Source organism: Monosiga brevicollis, genomic scaffold (genome assembly GCF_000002865.3).
Source record: "Monosiga brevicollis MX1 MONBRscaffold_3 genomic scaffold, whole genome shotgun sequence".
Taxonomy (NCBI): domain Eukaryota; class Choanoflagellata; order Craspedida; family Salpingoecidae; genus Monosiga; species Monosiga brevicollis.
In genome coordinates this window covers 740,246-757,319 of record NW_001865040.1, presented here as the reverse complement: position 1 = coordinate 757,319, position 17,074 = coordinate 740,246, and the positions used below count along the sequence as shown (strand labels likewise).

The window sequence follows — 17,074 nt, the reverse complement described above, 5'->3', positions numbered from 1 at the left end:
GAGCTCGATCTCAGGGATACCGGCGCGGCGCATTCGTGTGTAAACATGAGATCAGTGAAGAACGAAGGCATCTGCCAATGTGCAATTGAAAGCAGGGCTTTGAAACACTTGCATGTCACTGGTCAAGAAAAGCAATTATCGGCTCTGGGTCTTGATGGTGGCAGCGAGACACAGTTGGTGTTGGCAAGATGCTTAAGCCGAGTGGCAGTCGGCAGGAGGGATCCAGATGTTGGGGTCCTGGACGCCGAGGGTGACATCGGTAAACTCCTCATAGTGGAAGCCTGAGTCAGGCACCATGACGTCGTCGCGCACGGGGACGCACTCTTGGGTGAAGGTCTGGTAGACATGAGCCCCGGGTTCACCGTGGTAGGTTTGGTTCACCGCAACCCACTGGCTGAGGGTGATTGAGTCTTCCGAGTTGCCTGACAAGCGAGGTGTGCAAAAGAGCGGGGGAGCCACGTGAGATTGAGATGTTCTGCCGTGTGCGCATGTGCATGTGTGTGTGTGTGTGTGTGTGTGTGTGTGTGTGTGTGTGTGTGTGTGTGCGTGTGTGTGCGCGCGCGCCAACAGCAGGTACTTACCAAGGGTCTCGTAGCCGACAAAACGTGCGTTGGGGTTGATGTCGTGGTGGCGGAAGGGGAAGTTAATGTTGTAGCTGGTGCACTTGCCAGTGGTGAGGTTGGTCACGTAGGCCTTTTGGCTCTTGTACAGCTCCAGCACCTCCACACGATCAGTGGCCGAGTCACCAACAGTGATGTCCTCGCGGCGCCAGATGCGCAGTTCAACACCATCATAGGCGTACGCGCCGTAGCTACGGTACTGGGAGGTGTGGTTGTGGTAGTAACGGCGATCGGGGTCAAAGCGCACGACCCGAGCCTCAAACTCCTGCGGCATATCGCAGCTAAGACCCAGTGGCAAAGGGATCCAGCATATGCAACATGACAGACAAGAACAAACAAACGCACCAACGAAACACGGGCCTGGTGAGATCGCCGATCGCTCCTCCTTTACCAGGATGCTTCACCATGCAGAACAGCCGGAATGATCGTACCGCTGGGCATTGGCACAGGCCAGGCAGGCGAGGGCAAGCGCCACCAAGGCCAATCCCTTCATGGACGTCATGTTTTCGGTCAAAGTATCAGCGAGGAAAACTTCACCGCTGCCCCAGCCAAAAGAAAATAAAATGGTGATCGTGTCGGCAAATCCATCCGTTCAGGGGCCACTAAAGAACAGCAATAACGCCAGTTGGAACAACGTCAACTTGAGTGGATTAGGTTAGAGCCACGTCAATAACTCCGATATCATCTGCATTTAACCGAAACCAGGCCGCACCACAACATAAAAGCTGCGAAATTCAGAGATGGGACCGTTTTGCAAATCGGATTGGGCGACAGGGAGTGAGAGAGAGAGAGAGAGAGAGAGAGAGAGAGAGAGAGAGAGAGAGAGAGAGAGAGAGAGAGAGAGAGAGAGAGAGACAGGAAAAATCAAGGCTATGGCGCTACCACATGTCTTCCGCCTCCTCCAAAAAAAAAAAACCACCATCGAGGCAACAGTAGAAAGCAACTGTAAAATCCAACAGGTCCGTAAACCGGAATGTCAGATTATTTTGACCGGCGGGATCAAGTCGTCAATGGCAACACACACACACTCTCCGGACAACTTTTTTTTGCCTCTATTTTGTTTATGGTTTGACGAGGGGTTTGGACGAGAGGAGGTGCCCGTGTGCCGGTGTCCGGCTGGCATCGCACCCTGTCCAGTCTGAACGTGTTTCGTAGGGTTCAGGGTCAAAAGTGGGGAAGGGATTTAGGATGGCTGCAGCCAGCACCGACCGAAAGCGTCTGGTCCGGATCGACCGGTTGGTGCAAGCCTATAATCTCCCGCGCAAGCGCGACCCTGACTCGCCACCGCCGCGCTTTGCACCCGAATGCTCTCCGGGTCAGCGCCACCTGCAGAAATGGCACGAAAAGCGCCTTCAGGATCCATGGCCCAACCGCCAATACATCGCCGAAGAGTTCGGCGCTAATACCAGCCCCAGCCCACACGCTCGACTCCCATCGATGCCAGGTTCCCTTCCTTCGAGCCGCCGCACTCTGGCCGCCCGCCAGGCGACGAGCCCAGAGCCATCTGATGCAGCGCTCAATCAATCTCAGGTAGCGCTTCGAAAAAATAAAACCAAAACTGATCATCACAAAAGCCCAAGCCCTCCCACATGTCGATGGCGGGGGGCCAGCACTACACCACCCCCTGCTACCGCAGCCCCCTTACCTCCGAGTCGCGGTGGCAGCTACCGCGAGGAGCAGCATGCGTGGTGTTTGGAACTTCATGCCAAGCCCTTGCGCATCACACCGGATACTGCTGCACGCATACTCCTCAATCATAGTTATCGGCAGTGGCGAGAGTGGACGCTCCTGCCCGTCGCGCGGGTGGATGCCTGCGTCTCCATGGCAGATGCTTTTTGTCAGCTGTTCAGTCTATCATATGTTCTCTTGAATCGCGAAAAAGTAGTGGAAATTGTCAAGGTAGGGCGTGACTCTGCGGCGATGGGGCAAACCGGCTCAGTCTCATCTGATTCTGCAATGACGCTTCTGCTGGGTCTCGCTGGTGGTGGTGCAGAGTGGCCTACTTTTGCGCCCGGAATCCACTTTGCTGTACTGCGACAATCCGGCCACCTATGCCCCTTTCATCACGTTGAGGCGGCGCTTGGGCGTACGTTTTCCTGACAGCAAAGCATGACCTTGAGCCTTGAGCTGCGCGTCTGTGTGTGGTGGGTGAGCGCGCCCTTGTTCGCGTGCGTGCTCATCCTCATGCGCCCGCCTGCTATCAGGGCTCAGATGCTGAGACACAAGCTGCCCTTGTGATGCAAAAGGCCGCCAGGTACCGTTTCTGCCAGCTTCATCAATCACATGGATGGTCTCTCACCTCTGAACCTGCATGTGGCGTGTCTTCTCTGGTCTTGTCAGATCCTTTTTGAAATACCTGCAACGAGAGCGGCTTCGCCGCCAAGCGGCCGCCATTGCCGTCATTTCCACCACCTGGTGCATCAAGTTGTTCTACCGCGCCATGCGCCACCGGCGTCGTCGTGCTCACGACGAGCGTTTAGCCTGGTATGAACCCCACGTGCACTGGCCGTCAGGGTACAACATGCACTCTTAGGGCCCTTCATCTCCATGACCTGATCTCCCACATAGGAATGCCGATCAGCTCGAGGGGCTGCGTGCCAATTGGTCTCAAGTGACGGCTGAGCCACACATGATCGTACAACTTCTTTCGGCTGATTTTGGAATCAAAACACGCCAATGGTACGACTTGATGGGGGATGGTTGCTCAAAGTCAGCACGAGGCGACAATTCGTCCGTTCTACTGAAAGCACAGATCAGTCCTGAATGATATCTGTCCCGGCTGATGTAGGGGGGTGCTGGATACGCGTGCAGTCGAGTGCAGCATGGTGCCGGCGCTTGAGTTGTTGCAGCGCTATCCAGCGGCTGAGCTCTTGCTGGTTGTGTCAGAAGCGTGGAGCAGCGAAATGTATTCCGTGGGTTGATGTCCCTGCCCTCCTTGTTTAATTGCTGTTCCTTGTTGTTCTCTCTGTTCTTGAGAGCCGTCCTCTGCACCGCCCTTGACGGGCGAGTGGGAGGCAAGCTGTGCACAAGCCACGCCTCTCATGGTTCTTTCAACCGCGTGACTATCGTAGACACTGCTGGCTGACGTGATGGCGACCTGCCGCTGCAGCGAGAGCCAAGCACAGCTGCGCTGCCACGTTCTTTGCCCAGAGTCAATTGGATACTTTGTCGCGCACAATCTACCTTTGTCTCAGTTGGTGCTATATGACGGTCATATTTTGAAGCGGTTACAGAACCGTATTGCCGGGCGACCAGGCTACGTGTTCTCCACCGTGCCCAGCCAGGCGGACTTGCAAGTCGCACACACCCTGCAGCTGCCCCTATTGAGCAGCTTGGCAGAGGAGACGGCGTCTTTGCGAAGCTGGCCCGCCCTGCGCGCTGATCCCGACCTGGGCTCGGTACGCTGTCTTGTTGCCTTGGCTGTGCACCCCCATATTCCTCTCACTGTCATGCGATTTAAAAACTCACGGATCCTTGCTGGCCTTCCTCTCGTGACCAGATGCTGGCCCCTGTCTGGCAACTAACGGCGGGCACGCTGAAACGTCAGCTCCATTCGTTGGCGGCCGGCATTGTACAGCACGCCGTGCAACAGGCCCAGGATCGACCCGGGCCACGACCAGTTGCTTGGTGTTTGACGACTTTACAGTCCACGGCGATTGACAACGTGCGCATTCTCTTGCCCGACACCTGTGTGCGGGCACACCTGGAGCGCATCGTCGGGGCAGCTTGCGACTATGGGCCAGTGTGGCACGCCGACGCCAAGTTGCGAGGTCCACATGAGCGACGGCTGGCCAACGAGTTGCCGGATCTCTTGGACAGGTTTGCTGAATGCCCCAATCGGCCAACATTGGAGCACGCACAGGCGGCTGCCGCACCCATTGAGCGTCTGTGGCGTCAACTGCTGGAAACGGGCGCGATTGTGCGGCCCGAGTTTGAGGTTAAGGATTTACCTCGCTATGAGACGGCTGCTCTGCTCTTGCCAAACCAAACGCTCGCGCGTACTGGGCGCTTGTTGGGTCAGACCACTGGGCTGGGCTGTCTTGAGCCGGGACCCGCCACTGTGGTGGCGGCCTCGGACCGTGTCTTGACCCGCCTGCGAGAGCGTGGCATCTTGGGGCCGGTGCAACTTCGCTGGGCCCTCCCGGATCCGGGCCAGGCCCCGATGCTGGAAGTGGCCATCCAGCGATTGGCCCCCTTGGTGTTGAGCGGCGCGCCCACGCCCTGTTTAGTGGCCATGGACATCCGACACACGGCTTTACAAGCGTGCTCCATCCAAAGCTTGCGACACATGCTTCGGTATGGGTTTCACACTTCATCGCTCCATTTGTGCTCGGTTCCCGCACGCCGCTCACGAACCAAATTGCTGTGGGTGCGTTTTGGGTGCATTTCAGGGCTCTGGAACAGGAAGCGCAGGCAATTGGCATCAAGCCCATGCGAGCGCGGGAGCGACAGCACATTGGATTGGTGCTGGCCCAGCCGGCTGCAGCCTGTCGGACTTTGCTCGAGAGACTCTTGGCCTTGGTCGTGGCAGACAAAGTGCCTCCCCATCCCAACGACACGCTGCCCAGCATCCTTAATGGTCTGGCGTTATAATTGCATTTGGGCTTGGTGGGTGAGCCCCTGTCGTTTGAGAGTGATGTAGGAGACTGCTCTAGCAGTGCAGAACCCCGATTTGCCCGGCCCAGCTTGCTGACCTCTAATAAAGAAACAAACCCTCGTAAGCGACCAATTGACCCAAGCCGAGTGCCGGACGGCCCTGCCCTGCCCTTATCGAATAGGTCCTATTGCATGTCATGCACTTGAAGAAGGCGTCATTCTCTTTCGCCTGCTGCCGTGGTTGCGAGGGATCGTGCAGCGCATACATTCATTGGTCGCACCACATTCCTCGCAAGCAAGACCTCGCTCTCAGGCCTGAACCGAGGCGTTGAATCAGCTGGTCGCGGTGCGACCTCTGTCCGCGCCATGCATGGTTGGCATTTTGCCTTCACATTTGCTGTGGAATGATAGGTGTCCGCCAAAGTTCACACTTTGACTGATAACTACCAGGTGTTGTTGGTGTGATGACTTTGTGTTGTCCCTTTGTGTGTCTTGTGTGTGAGTTTTTGAGGTTCAATTTGCTCTCTTTGTCTGTAGAGGTACGTGACTGGTCCAGAGAGACAAAGGTCAAGAGAGAGTGAGAGAGAGAAAAGAAAGAAAGAACAAGACGGTTGAGGCGAGGTTTGGATGAAGAGACCGCGTTGCACTGCCAGCTGGCTTGGGCTTTGGCTGCTGACCGCTGTTCAGGACTGTGCCTGCGGCCTTTGAGAGCGCATAGCGGCTGGGTGTTGTTGTCTTATTTTATTTTTCCCTTCTGGTGTGGTAAAGAGAGGCTGGTGTGCACTTGCCCCCCTTGCTTGACCTGCTCTCGTGATCAACTGACGTGGTGTGGTTGGGCCCTTTCCTCCTCAGTTGGTCCAACGTAGCTCCTTGCATATCGTCAACCATGGCTCCCACCAACATCTGCTGCATTGGTGCCGTAAGTCTTGAAGGAAGCCTCGGTCTTGTTGTTGTTCAGCGCGGCTTCTTCATGCTGAGCTCTGCGTTTTTGAGTTGCGTTGAGTGGAAAGTTATAAAAAACGAAGCAGTGGCCTTTTTGCACTGCCACGTTGTCACTTGGGTTGTTCCGGCAAGGGATTTTCTCGCTCGCTATCGTTGATCTCACTGAGTTGGTTTCACCCTCTCTCTCTCTCTCACACACACACACACACTCTCTTTCTTTTCCTTTCACATCTTGATAGGGCTATGTCGGTGGCCCCACGTGCTCTGTCATTGCCCTCAAGGGTGGTGACCAAGTCAAGGTCACCGTCGTCGATATCAACCAAAAGCGCATCGCCGCTTGGAATTCGGATGAGTTGCCCATCTACGAGGTTTGTCAACCTGCTGTGGCTCACCTCTTTTGACTCTTGTTCGCCTCTTCTCCCCTCACCGCAACGTATCATGCATGGCCTCGCTCGGCGCAGCCTGGGCTCGATGAAGTGGTGCAGCAATGCCGTGGCAAGAACCTTTTCTTCAGCACCGACGTGGCTGGTGCTATCAAGGCAGCAGACCTCATTTTCGTGTCCGTCAACACGCCCACCAAGCTTTACGGTCTTGGCAAGGGCTCGGCCGCCGACGTCAAGTATATCGAGTCGTGCGCCCGCGCCATTGCTGAGCACTCCGAGGGCCCCAAGATTGTGATTGAAAAGTCGACGGTGCCTGCCCGCACTGCTGAAACCCTCGACCGCATTCTTCGCGCCAACTGCAAGCCTGGCATCACGTTTGAGATTCTCTCCAACCCTGAGTTTTTGGCCGAGGGCACCGCCATCAGCGACCTCATGTCCCCGGATCGTGTCCTGATTGGTGGCTCGACAACCCCCGAGGGCCAAAAGGCCATTCAAGCGCTCAGCGCTGTCTACGAGCACTGGGTGCCCAAGGACCGCATCATTACCACGAACACCTGGTCATCGGAGCTCTCCAAGTTGGCGGCCAATGCCTTTTTGGCACAGCGCATCTCCAGCATCAACGCCATGAGCGCCATTTGCGAGGCCACCGAGGCCGATGTGTCAGAGGTCGCTCGGGCCATTGGCAAGGACTCACGGTTGGGTGCCAAGTTTCTGCAGGCGTCGGTCGGCTTTGGTGGCAGCTGTTTTCAGAAGGACATTTTGAACTTGGTCTACTTGGCCGACTCGCTCAACCTCCATGAGGTTGCTGATTACTGGCGCCAGGTTGTCATCCTCAACGACTGGCAGGAGCGTCGCTTCTCCACTCGCATCATCAAGGCCTTGTTCAACACGGTCAGCAGCAAGAAAATCTGCATCCTTGGTTTTGCATTCAAGAAGAACACCGGTGACACGCGCGAGAGCGCTGCCATCTATGTCTGCCAACATCTCATGGATGAGGGGGCCCAGCTCGCCATCTATGATCCCAAGGTCAAGGCCGAGCAAATTGACCTGGACCTCAAGAGCGTGTCACAAGGTCAGGAGGACCGCGTGGACCGCCTTGTGACGGTGCATTCGGACCCTTACGAGGCCATGGACGGAGCTCATGCCGTTGCCGTCCTCACCGAGTGGGACGAGTTCAAGAGTATGTTGCCATGCCTGTGTACTGCCTTGTTGGGTTGAACTGCCCAGGCCTTGCTTTTTGTGTCCTTGTCGGGCGTGATTGTTTTGTCCTCACCGCTCTGATCTATTGCACGTCCGTCTGAATGAAACCCTTAGCTTACGACTTTGCCAAGGTATATGCTACGATGCCCAAGCCCGCCTTCCTCTTTGATGGTCGTAACATCTTGGACCACGCTGCGCTCCGGCAAATGGGCTTTGAGATCGAGGCCATCGGCAAGAAGATCCATTAATCCTGCCTGCCCTCTCAACTGGCTACAATCGTACATGTATTGGTTGATGATTGCCGCGTCATAACCCCCCTCTACAACTAGCCTCCACCTGAGGAGACCTTCTTCTCTGTTGTTCCTGTTGAGCATTTCGCCATCAGTCAAGGGGCAGTGATCGTGCGCTCCACTCTGCCATCCCCATCTTCTCCCTCTCTGTATTCCATGAATGCCAAATGACCTTGTCGAGTGTTTTGGCCAATTTAACAGTTTAAATCCGACCATGCATGTCTTGACTTGACCCTTTTCTTCGTACACCTCAAAGCACAATCATCAAGGACATCGAAGGCATACGCCCAAGTCTGCACACCACATGAACGACATCGTGCAAGGACCAATTGACACGCGCGCACTGCACAGCAATGTAGCTCAATTTTTGCGTTTGGAGAAAAAGGTGGGAAGTAGGAAACCTGCGAGGCTGTCCGACCCGAGAGCTTATTGCGTGTTACGGGTGCAGATGATCTGGCCGTGGTGCATGACGACGGGCTTGATCAGATCCTTCTTGATCAAGTCAGCAATGGCGCGGCGCGCAAGGGAGGCCTTGATCTTGAGACGATCCGAGACGGTGGAAGGAGTGATGAGACGGGAGACGGGGATCTCCTTCAACAGACGATCCTGCTGCTCCTTGTTGAGCAGAGGGGCGTTGTTGAGTTTGTCACGGGACTTGCCCTTGGACCACTATATTAAAGACGACGTGAAAAAGAAGCAGCAAAGGGTACGATGTAAGGGAGCGCATCATGTATGTGGCCTGCGGCCAAGTATCTCGAGGCTGAGGACATGCAGCAGTCCCTTGACATTGTGCGCCAGAATCATGTGCTAGTTTCTGAGGGTTGAAACTGCAAACGAATCTGACGCACAGTACCCTTCTCAAAGGGTGGCCATTGACGTTGGCGAAGAAAGATAGCCGTCGTCGATACGCACCTTCTTCTTAGCACCCTACAGGGCCGGACGTGACACCACAAAGGAACCAGAAACCAGGCACAGAGGACACAAAAGTGCCACCATGCGGGTTTGACATAATATTGTTCGTCGCCAGGATGGGCCCGGAACGCAAGGTAATGGCCAGAAAACGCGGGGCAGGAGAATATATGCACATGCAAGGAAGCAACAAATTTTCAAACATGAGAATGAATCAGGAGTGATTGGAAGGAACGTGCCCGCCAGCCCAGCTCGGACGGCCGCTGCGCTGCCCTTGCGCGCGGGGGTGCCAGCCAAGACGAGAGGGGGAAGGACGTGTGGCGTGAAGACTTACACCAGCCATGCTTGCTGTTCGTCGAAATAGAAAAGTGACTATCAAACAGACAGGAAAAACCCAGATGAAACGATACACAAAAGTATCGCTTGCAAGCCAATTCTCAACGAGGGCGCTACCACATGTGTTTGTAGCAGTGGCTCTAAAACCCCCATCTAAATATAGATGACGTCAGACTCGAGGAGACTCGCAAAGACCATCAGAGACCGATGGAGACTTGAGGAGACTGGGGAAGCGAGTGGTTTCTGCTTTTTTTTCTGCTCGAGTTTTTGACGCACCCGAACAAGATGGCGGCAGCGCTACAGCCTTTGGAGTTGGTGGATAAATGCATTGGTTCCCGGATTCATGTCATCATGAAAAACGACAAGGAGCTGGTCGGAACTCTCCTCGGCTTTGACGATTTCGTCAACATGGTGCTTGAAGATGTGAAAGAGTAGTACGTCAAGCTCGGATCGCACCCCCTGAGCGAGAGCATCGGCAAAAAGCGCCATGGTGCACGATGGCGTTCTGACCCTTGGCTACTTCGCTCCCTTGCTGTGTAGTGTAATTACCCCCAACGGGCGTGAGGTGCACCGACAGAAGAAGATTCTGCTCAACGGCAGCAACATTGCCATTGTATGTCTATATGCCATAATTGGGTTGTCTGAAGCATGCTACGTCATGCGCTTGCTCCTTGGCACTCAATCTCACGCCACGGTTCGGATGGAACGACTTGAATCAGCTTGTGCCAGGTAGCGATGGTCCTGAATGAGGGGTCGAGGGTGGGTGCCTTGGGTCGGGGGTGACTGGAGTTGGAACAAAGAATACGCCCGTATTGGCCACCATACCCTGTTTACCACCGACTTGGCCGAATCGCGAATGTTTTCCTTGGTCATTCCGGTCAGACTAGATCATTGCTCTTCCGCAATGGCGGAGGTATCAATATCAGATGTCTTCCCTTGCAAGCTTATCTTTCTTTGTTTCTTCTTGTACTTTTGTTCCTTTTTTTTTTGTTTTCACCTTTGCATCGCTGACGTTTGCATTCCTCTCTCGCCATCATGATCATCTGTGTCACGCGAGCAAAGCCAAGCGCTAAGCGCCCTGAGCTTCATCTTGTTGCTCCTCTCTTGTCACGACACACCTTCCTTGGTTCGTGCATGCGACGAGCTTTCTGGTAGAGGAATTGCAATTTGCCAAGTAACAACAAGACTTCTCTTTCAGTCAGAGTACATCAATTCAAAGGTCAGCACGTTAGTTTGACAGAAGAACACTCGCACGGCCAACACGTCGCGCAAGGCCTACCGCCGCTTTTTCATTCAGACACACCATCCTCCCTCAACCCCACATACCCACAACATTAGACACAACACAAATAAAAGACTTTAGCATGATCGACATGGGATGGACAGCCAAAGGGCCAGCCAACAAATAACATTGAATCACTGGAGCCATTGTCTTTCGACCCGATCACCTCACTTGAAGGTGCGACGCAATCCGACGCCAGCACTGACTGGCCGGATTGGTACAGCAGTCAATGTGATCATCAGACGAGTCTCCTCTTGAGTCAGACGGCCGACCAACTAGAGGCTGATCAGCCAGCCAAGAGCAGCAACAACGACCAATCAAACAGTGACAAAAAATAAACATCAGGTCATAAGGAGGCAACCTATGCCATCAGGGCCCATTAGTTCGACACGTCGATGCGGCGGTACTCAAAGGCCGAGCCGGTCCAAAGTGCCGCGCACGTGTCGGTGACGGCCTCACAAGCAGCTTGTACTGAAACAATCATGCTGCCATGCTGGCCAACCTCCGCACGACCCTGCTGAGGAGTAAGCGCTGCTATATACACCTCGAATTCGCCATCATCCGCAGCTCCTTTGCGTGGACCTTGCTGTGCGCGCGCGGCCGCGGTAATGTTAATCGTGATCAATTTTGTTTCCTCCGCTTGCGTGAAGCGTATGGTTTCGTTGAGGCTCACATAGTAGTCGGGAGCAGTCGCTGTACCATCACGCGTCGCGATGACCACGTCCACGGGACTAGCGGCGAAGGGGGCTCGGCGACTGACGTTGAGCACCAAGACATCGGTCAACTCAGACACCGTTGCTGTGGCTGTGGTAAACGAAATAATGCCGGCATCATTCAGCGCCAAGACTGTCACGACAGGATTTGCTGCGGACCACTGGCCATCGATGGCCACCCGAATCGATTGTTCGCCTGGTGCCACCGCACATGTCATGACCAGCGCTGTATCGTTTATGACTGAGACAGCGTCGCAATCAACATTGCCTGCTCGGGCCGTCAGGTTAATAGCCCCTGCCAAGGTTGATGATGTCATGCCAAAGTGCATGCCCTCCACGGTAAAATTATACGTTCGGTTGGCATACACTTCTGACGGCATCACCGAGGTCAACTCGGGCATGGCCAATGCCGTGTAGACACCTGTCACGTTTGCAAGTGAATGGTCGAGCGCCACCAAGACATCATACTGGCTGGGTACCAAGGCAGGTACCACGCAAGCCAGGCGGTCAGCTGCAACAAAGTACGTCTCAACACACGGCACACCGCTCAGAGATACGTTGGGGACATTGGTACCGTTTGAGGTTGCGGCGTAGCCCAGGTTGCTGCCTTCGACAAACATGATCGAACCACCAAGTGCTGAAAGGGCCGTCGGCCAAACAGCCGATACCGTAGGCTCGGCCAGATAGGTAAATGTGATGTTATTGGGTGACACGAGGGAAGCTTCCAAAACCACGGACAGGGTGACCGGGCCGGGCTGGGCCGCCGCAGGCATCTCCACAATCATCATCTCATTCTCGTGGTGCTCGATGCGCGCCTCACCTACGCCCTCTACGCGCACGGTCACATTCACAGGACCAGTGTAAGGGGAGAGAGCACGAAGACCAGGCTGCAAAAAGTTGAGCCCCACCATTGTGACACGTGCACCACCCGCTACGCTGCCCACAATGGGCCAAGCCGCTGTCAAGATGGGCCGGTCATAGTTCACGATCGAATCCATCTCAAGCTGCTGTGTAGTCACGCCCAAGGCATTTGGACTGTTGTCTACAAAAGAGTCGGCACCCAGAGCGCACCACAGTGCAGCGCCGGCGTGCTCGGCCAGAATCCATTGTACCTGCGTAATCGCAGAAGCATCAAGCTGGACAATCAAGGTACGCGCCAGATGGGAGGTCGCAGCTACTGACGCGTGAGTGAGATTAACCCAAGCCGTGGTGCCATTACCAATCGCAACGTGGGCCAGCTGAGTTGCAGAAGCGTTGATTGGTTCACTGAAATTCAGAACCAACAGACCCTGCACCAAGTCCAAGCGTGCACCCAAGGGAACGGGTAGGGACGTATCCCAGAGTACAGACGTGGCCGCGACACCAGCAGCAACATTGGGATTGCCGGCAATGTCAGTCACGGCTGCTGACGCAAGTCGCAGCTCACAGGAGGCAGAGCTGCGGCACAGGGTATCGGCCGAGGTCAGCTGATCACGAGTGGCTTGGTCCAAAATCACGACCACGACGTGCATGTCACGCGCATCGGTTCCATGGTCATTGGGCATGGCGCCAGCCGTCACGTCAATTTCGCCGCCGAGCACAACTTCTTCCACACCTCCGTTGGAGAGAACCATGGCGGAGAGGTTGACCAAAGCATATTGCACAACTTCATGCAACACAATCGTGGCTCGACCTGCTTGCAAATCGAGATCAAATTGCAGCAAGCGGGGTGCAACTGTGTCGGCGACCAAGCTGACGGGCGTAAGTCGTGCATATTCAGGATGGCGCACCACTTGATTTTGCGACATGTCTTCAATCAATGCGGTCTCGTGCACAAGATCCGTGCCGCTGCGGAGCGATCGTAAACGTGCAAGAGCATAGCCATCCTCTGCGGTCAGTGTGATGCTCACTGCATCGAGGTCATGACGCAAATTGGCAAAACCGCTCAACAGCAGTCCCTCGTAGGCGCTTGAAGCAATCGGTAGTGTGTTGGAGAGCCGCACGCTAGAGACGTCCAGCGAACTGGCATTGACCGTCTCTGAAAAGCTCAGCGTCAGCTCCAACGTGCTAAAGTTTAGAGCGGCACTGAGCAAGACTGGGGCGGACACATCTGCGATGACCTCAACCCCAACATCTGGACTGCTAAAAGTGCGGGCGGGTGCTACATTGCCGTGCATGTCGAACGCAAAACCTGCGCCAACACCCAGAACAAAGCCCGATGCCTCCAACACTGGAGCGTTGTTGCGCAACACATCGATAGTTGCCTTGCGAAGGGCAATAACCACGCCGGTCGTGTCGACCCAGGCCACCGGATCGGGTGCAAAGACAAGTTCCCCATTTGCTGAGCGCCCGCTGACCTTGTCTTCCACGGCACTGAAGTTGTCAAGAGCAATGGTTTGGAAGTTGGCCAACGTCAGATTGAGCAGCGATGGACGCACAGTGGCCATGTCCAGCGGCTCCTCGTAGAAAAGCGTGAGCGTGCCTTCGTTGAGGTTCAAAGCAACGTTGACAAGCACAGGGGCGCTAATGTCGGGCAAGAAGGCCACGGCGACTTGGGCTGGGGACAGCTCGGCTATGGGGTTGGCATTCATGTCCTGGATCGCTCCGTCGGCCATAAGAAGGGCCGAAGAAGCGAGGCTACGACCAAGATCCCGCCTCACGGACAGGGCGCCAAAGTCAGTGCTGGAAAGAGATATTGTAACATTACGGGCGTCGAGGGCCGAAATGGTGCTGCTTGAGCTCAGTGTCAGCGTCTGGTTTCCGTGGGCATTGCTCAGGCTGAAGCGTGTAGCTTGGAACGTACTGGCTCGCACGGGCTCATCAAAGTTAAGTTCAAGCTTGCGTGCATTCAGATCCAGCGTAAAGTCCAAAAGCAGGGGCGCCGTACGGTCGGCCACAAAGCTATGTGCGGCCTTGGCAGTTGAGAGCGTGGCAATCAAAGGCACGCCAACGATCGTGTGGGGGTTGGCAGCCATATCCAGCACCGTTGTATCTGGGAAACTGAGCCAAGTGTTGACGCGCGACGTGGCGAGCAGGTCGTTGACCTTGAGAGCAGCGGCGTCGTCATCATTAAGCCTGACGACTAAGATGGGGCCCGCTGTCGTTGTGGCTGCGCTTGAGGTCAGCGTGTAGGAATAGGTCGGCTCAAAAAAGTCGCCGATTGTCAGCTGGTCAATGCGTAGAGAGCTTGCATTAACCGACTCGGAGAAGGTGAGGAGCAACTCCAAAGCATCCAGATCCAATCCAAAGCTCGTCAGCATCGGGCGAGTTGAGTCCACTTGGTGGGCTTGCACAGGCAAAGGCACTGGGGTAGCAGCATTGTCATTGCCAAACATATCCACAATTGCAGTCGCATTGAGGTGCATGAAGCATGAGGATGGGAAACGACAAATCGTGCGGGCTTTGAGGTCATTGAGGTCGCTGTTGGAGAGAAGGACGCGAATGCGTTCACTGTCCAACTGCACCACGCTGCCCCCGGAGAGAGGAATGCTTGATGCTGCATTGGATAGCCATACATGCGACACATCCAACGTGGCTACGTCCACGGCCTCATCGAACGAAAGCGTAAGGACTCCGGCTTCCATGTCGATCGAAAAGTTTTCCAGCTTCGGAGCCGTTTGATCCACCACCAAGCCGCTGGCTTGCAGTGGGATATTGCTCACGTCGAGCGGATTGGCTGCCATGTCAAGCAAGGCACTGCGCGTACTTGCAAACCAAGTTCCGCTCAAATTGCGACCAAGCGAAAGAGTGGTGGCGATGTTATTGAAATCCGCCCTTCCAATATCGACAGCGCATTGCACGGAAGGCGCAGCCTGCGCACGCGAGGAAGACAGTTGCACAGCCGAACCACAACTCATGCTCGAGCAAAGGGTGAGATTACTCATGACAAACGCTGAGCAGCGCACAACCTCGTTAAAGGTGAGCTCCAGGGTGCGTACATCCAAGTTCAAAGCAACGCTCTGCAGGACCGGTGACACGGTGTCACCAACCAAGACGCTATTGTTAACAAAGGCCGGCACGATGCTGACACCAGTGGTATCGGTGACAAAGCCACCGAATACCAGAGCACAATTTGCGGCTGACGTGCACAGGCTGTCATCTTGGGTCACGTTGTTAATGACAGTTTGTGGCAAAGCCAATGTTATTTCGAGGCCATCGCTCACGGAAACGCTCGTGCTGCCGCCGAGAGAGACAGGACCAGCCGCGCTGCTGATCAGTGCAAGGTGAGCTGGATCCAGCGACAACAGGTCCACAGGTTCATCAAACGTCAGGTGAAGTAGGTTAGCGGTCAAGTCAAGCGTAAACTTAGTCAGGGTGGGGGGAATGGTATCCGCATGAACTTCATCAAACACATGATCCAAAGCGGGCAGCAGGGGGTTTCCAGTTGCATCCCGGGCACTCTGACTGCTCATGTTCAGTGTGAGGCGCCCAGGCAAGGGACCCTGCAGCTTGATCTGGTGCACATAAGCCGGGGCTAGTTCAATTGTCAGCTGGGCCTGAGCCGGGCCACGATGAACAGCGACAAAGCTGCTGCTCATTGCGGTGTCCCCGGGCACGAAGGACACAAATTCACTGGGCATTACTTCTGCAGTCATGACTTCGGAAAACGTCAGCGTTATCGTCTCGTTGGTCATGTTCACAGCAGCAGCGACCAGCTCGGGTCGGGTCGTATCCGGAACGACGAGCGACAGAGGCCAGCTACCATCAATAACCGCGTTGCCTGCCACGTCGCTGCCCAAGGAAGGAATACCGGCCAAGTGCAACCAGGTCCAACTATCAGATGTGGCAAGGTTGGCAAAGTCTTGAATGTCGAGAACGTCGGGCACACGAAGCGAGGCCACCAGCGTAGTGGCGTTGGTCTGTGTCGCAGTGGTCTCGGCCCGAAGTCGTACTGCGGCTCCGCTGTAGTTGTTTGGACATGCCATCAGGCATTCTGGCAGGTTTTGGCAGGCGCTGAGGCAGTCTGGCAGCGGTATTCCCGCCCCTCCAGAGGCATTGGAGACCAGATAGACGGCGGAAAAATTGAGGTTTGCCGTAGACATTGTCTCGGAGAAGACGAGCGTAAGGGTTTCGTCGGTCATGTCAAGCCGGCTATAGATTAGGCTGGGCGATGCAGCATCAGCCGTGTAGGTCGAAACGGCAATGGAATTGATGCCCAACGCAGCCGCCACGCTTGGATTCTCGCTCGTGTCAAAGAAAGCAGCGTCTTCGGCTGCCAAGTAGGTGGTGCTTGACGACACAGCAATACCGTTGAAGACCATGTCATCAAACAGCGGAGCACGCAGTGCCAGGATCACCTCAGAAGCATTCGTCGTCGTGAGAATATCGCTTTGCTCTAGCGCAAGACTGGGTGCTCCAGATGCCGAATCTGCGGCGAGACGCAGGGCACTCAGATTTACAGATGGCAAGTAGATTGACTCATTGAAGTACAAATGCACCCGGCGTGTCGTCATGTCCACATCAAAAGCTGCGATACGAGGACGGTCTTCATCGTCCACAAAAGTGGACACCTCATAGATACCCAGAACGTTGGAGTTGGGCAGCAGCGCCACATCCCAGACTGCCTGGGCCAGAAGCTGAACATGGCACACACCCTGCTCGGAGCACAATGGCCACTGGCTTTTGACGGCATTGAGTTGAACTTGCGTCAGCTGCAGCATAATGCCCGAGGAAACGCGCGGCGCATACGCTGCACCTGTCAGTGGCAGGGCTGCAGAGTCGTTACGCCCGTCTGTGAGAAGGACCCGGGAGAGGTTCAAGGTGGAAAAGTCAACTGGTTCGTCAAAGTTCAGGTGCAGTGACCCGCGCTGCAAATCAAAGGCTG

The 17,074-nt window shown here is 55.2% G+C and overlaps 6 protein-coding genes across 6 annotated transcripts in view; 3 read left to right on the top strand and 3 right to left on the bottom strand.

Moving 5' to 3' along the window:
• Window positions 1-68: 68 nt before the first annotated feature.
• MONBRDRAFT_35848 (uncharacterized protein) lies at window positions 69-1,122 on the bottom strand (the record flags this gene model as incomplete). The annotated part of the gene is made up of 3 exons (XM_001742958.1): window positions 69-422; window positions 582-901; window positions 1,052-1,122. The coding sequence occupies 3 exons, from the start codon at window positions 1,120-1,122 to the stop codon at window positions 193-195; spliced, it is 621 nt and encodes a 206-aa protein (XP_001743010.1). The 3' UTR covers window positions 69-192.
• Window positions 1,123-1,808: 686 nt separating this feature from the next.
• On the top strand, window positions 1,809-5,213 carry MONBRDRAFT_5687 (uncharacterized protein; the record flags this gene model as incomplete). The annotated part of the gene is made up of 7 exons (XM_001743279.1): window positions 1,809-2,519; window positions 2,825-2,874; window positions 2,961-3,104; window positions 3,189-3,299; window positions 3,730-4,018; window positions 4,120-4,916; window positions 5,012-5,213. 7 exons carry the CDS (start codon window positions 1,809-1,811, stop codon window positions 5,211-5,213), a joined length of 2,304 nt encoding a protein of 767 aa, XP_001743331.1.
• Window positions 5,214-6,070: 857 nt separating this feature from the next.
• MONBRDRAFT_34909 (uncharacterized protein) lies at window positions 6,071-7,989 on the top strand (the record flags this gene model as incomplete). Its single annotated transcript, XM_001743278.1, has 4 exons — window positions 6,071-6,135; window positions 6,398-6,526; window positions 6,620-7,721; window positions 7,856-7,989. The coding sequence occupies exons 1-4, from the start codon at window positions 6,103-6,105 to the stop codon at window positions 7,987-7,989; spliced, it is 1,398 nt and encodes a 465-aa protein (XP_001743330.1). The 5' UTR covers window positions 6,071-6,102.
• A 468-nt stretch (window positions 7,990-8,457) lies between these two features.
• On the bottom strand, window positions 8,458-8,700 carry MONBRDRAFT_14336 (uncharacterized protein; the record flags this gene model as incomplete). Its single annotated transcript, XM_001742957.1, has 1 exon — window positions 8,458-8,700. A coding segment is annotated over one exon (243 nt), but the record flags the coding sequence as incomplete, so codon positions are not given.
• An 861-nt stretch (window positions 8,701-9,561) lies between these two features.
• On the top strand, window positions 9,562-10,025 carry MONBRDRAFT_14817 (uncharacterized protein; the record flags this gene model as incomplete). The annotated part of the gene is made up of 3 exons (XM_001743277.1): window positions 9,562-9,710; window positions 9,817-9,889; window positions 9,996-10,025. 3 exons carry the CDS (start codon window positions 9,562-9,564, stop codon window positions 10,023-10,025), a joined length of 252 nt encoding a protein of 83 aa, XP_001743329.1.
• A 912-nt stretch (window positions 10,026-10,937) lies between these two features.
• MONBRDRAFT_31171 (uncharacterized protein) overlaps window positions 10,938-17,074 on the bottom strand; it is a gene marked incomplete at both ends in the record, with an annotated part of 35,040 nt that continues 28,903 nt past the window's right edge. The window contains one exon of the mRNA XM_001742956.1: window positions 10,938-17,074. This exon is cut by the window's right edge and continues 25,803 nt beyond it. Within this exon, the coding sequence (XP_001743008.1) occupies window positions 10,938-17,074 (6,137 nt within the window).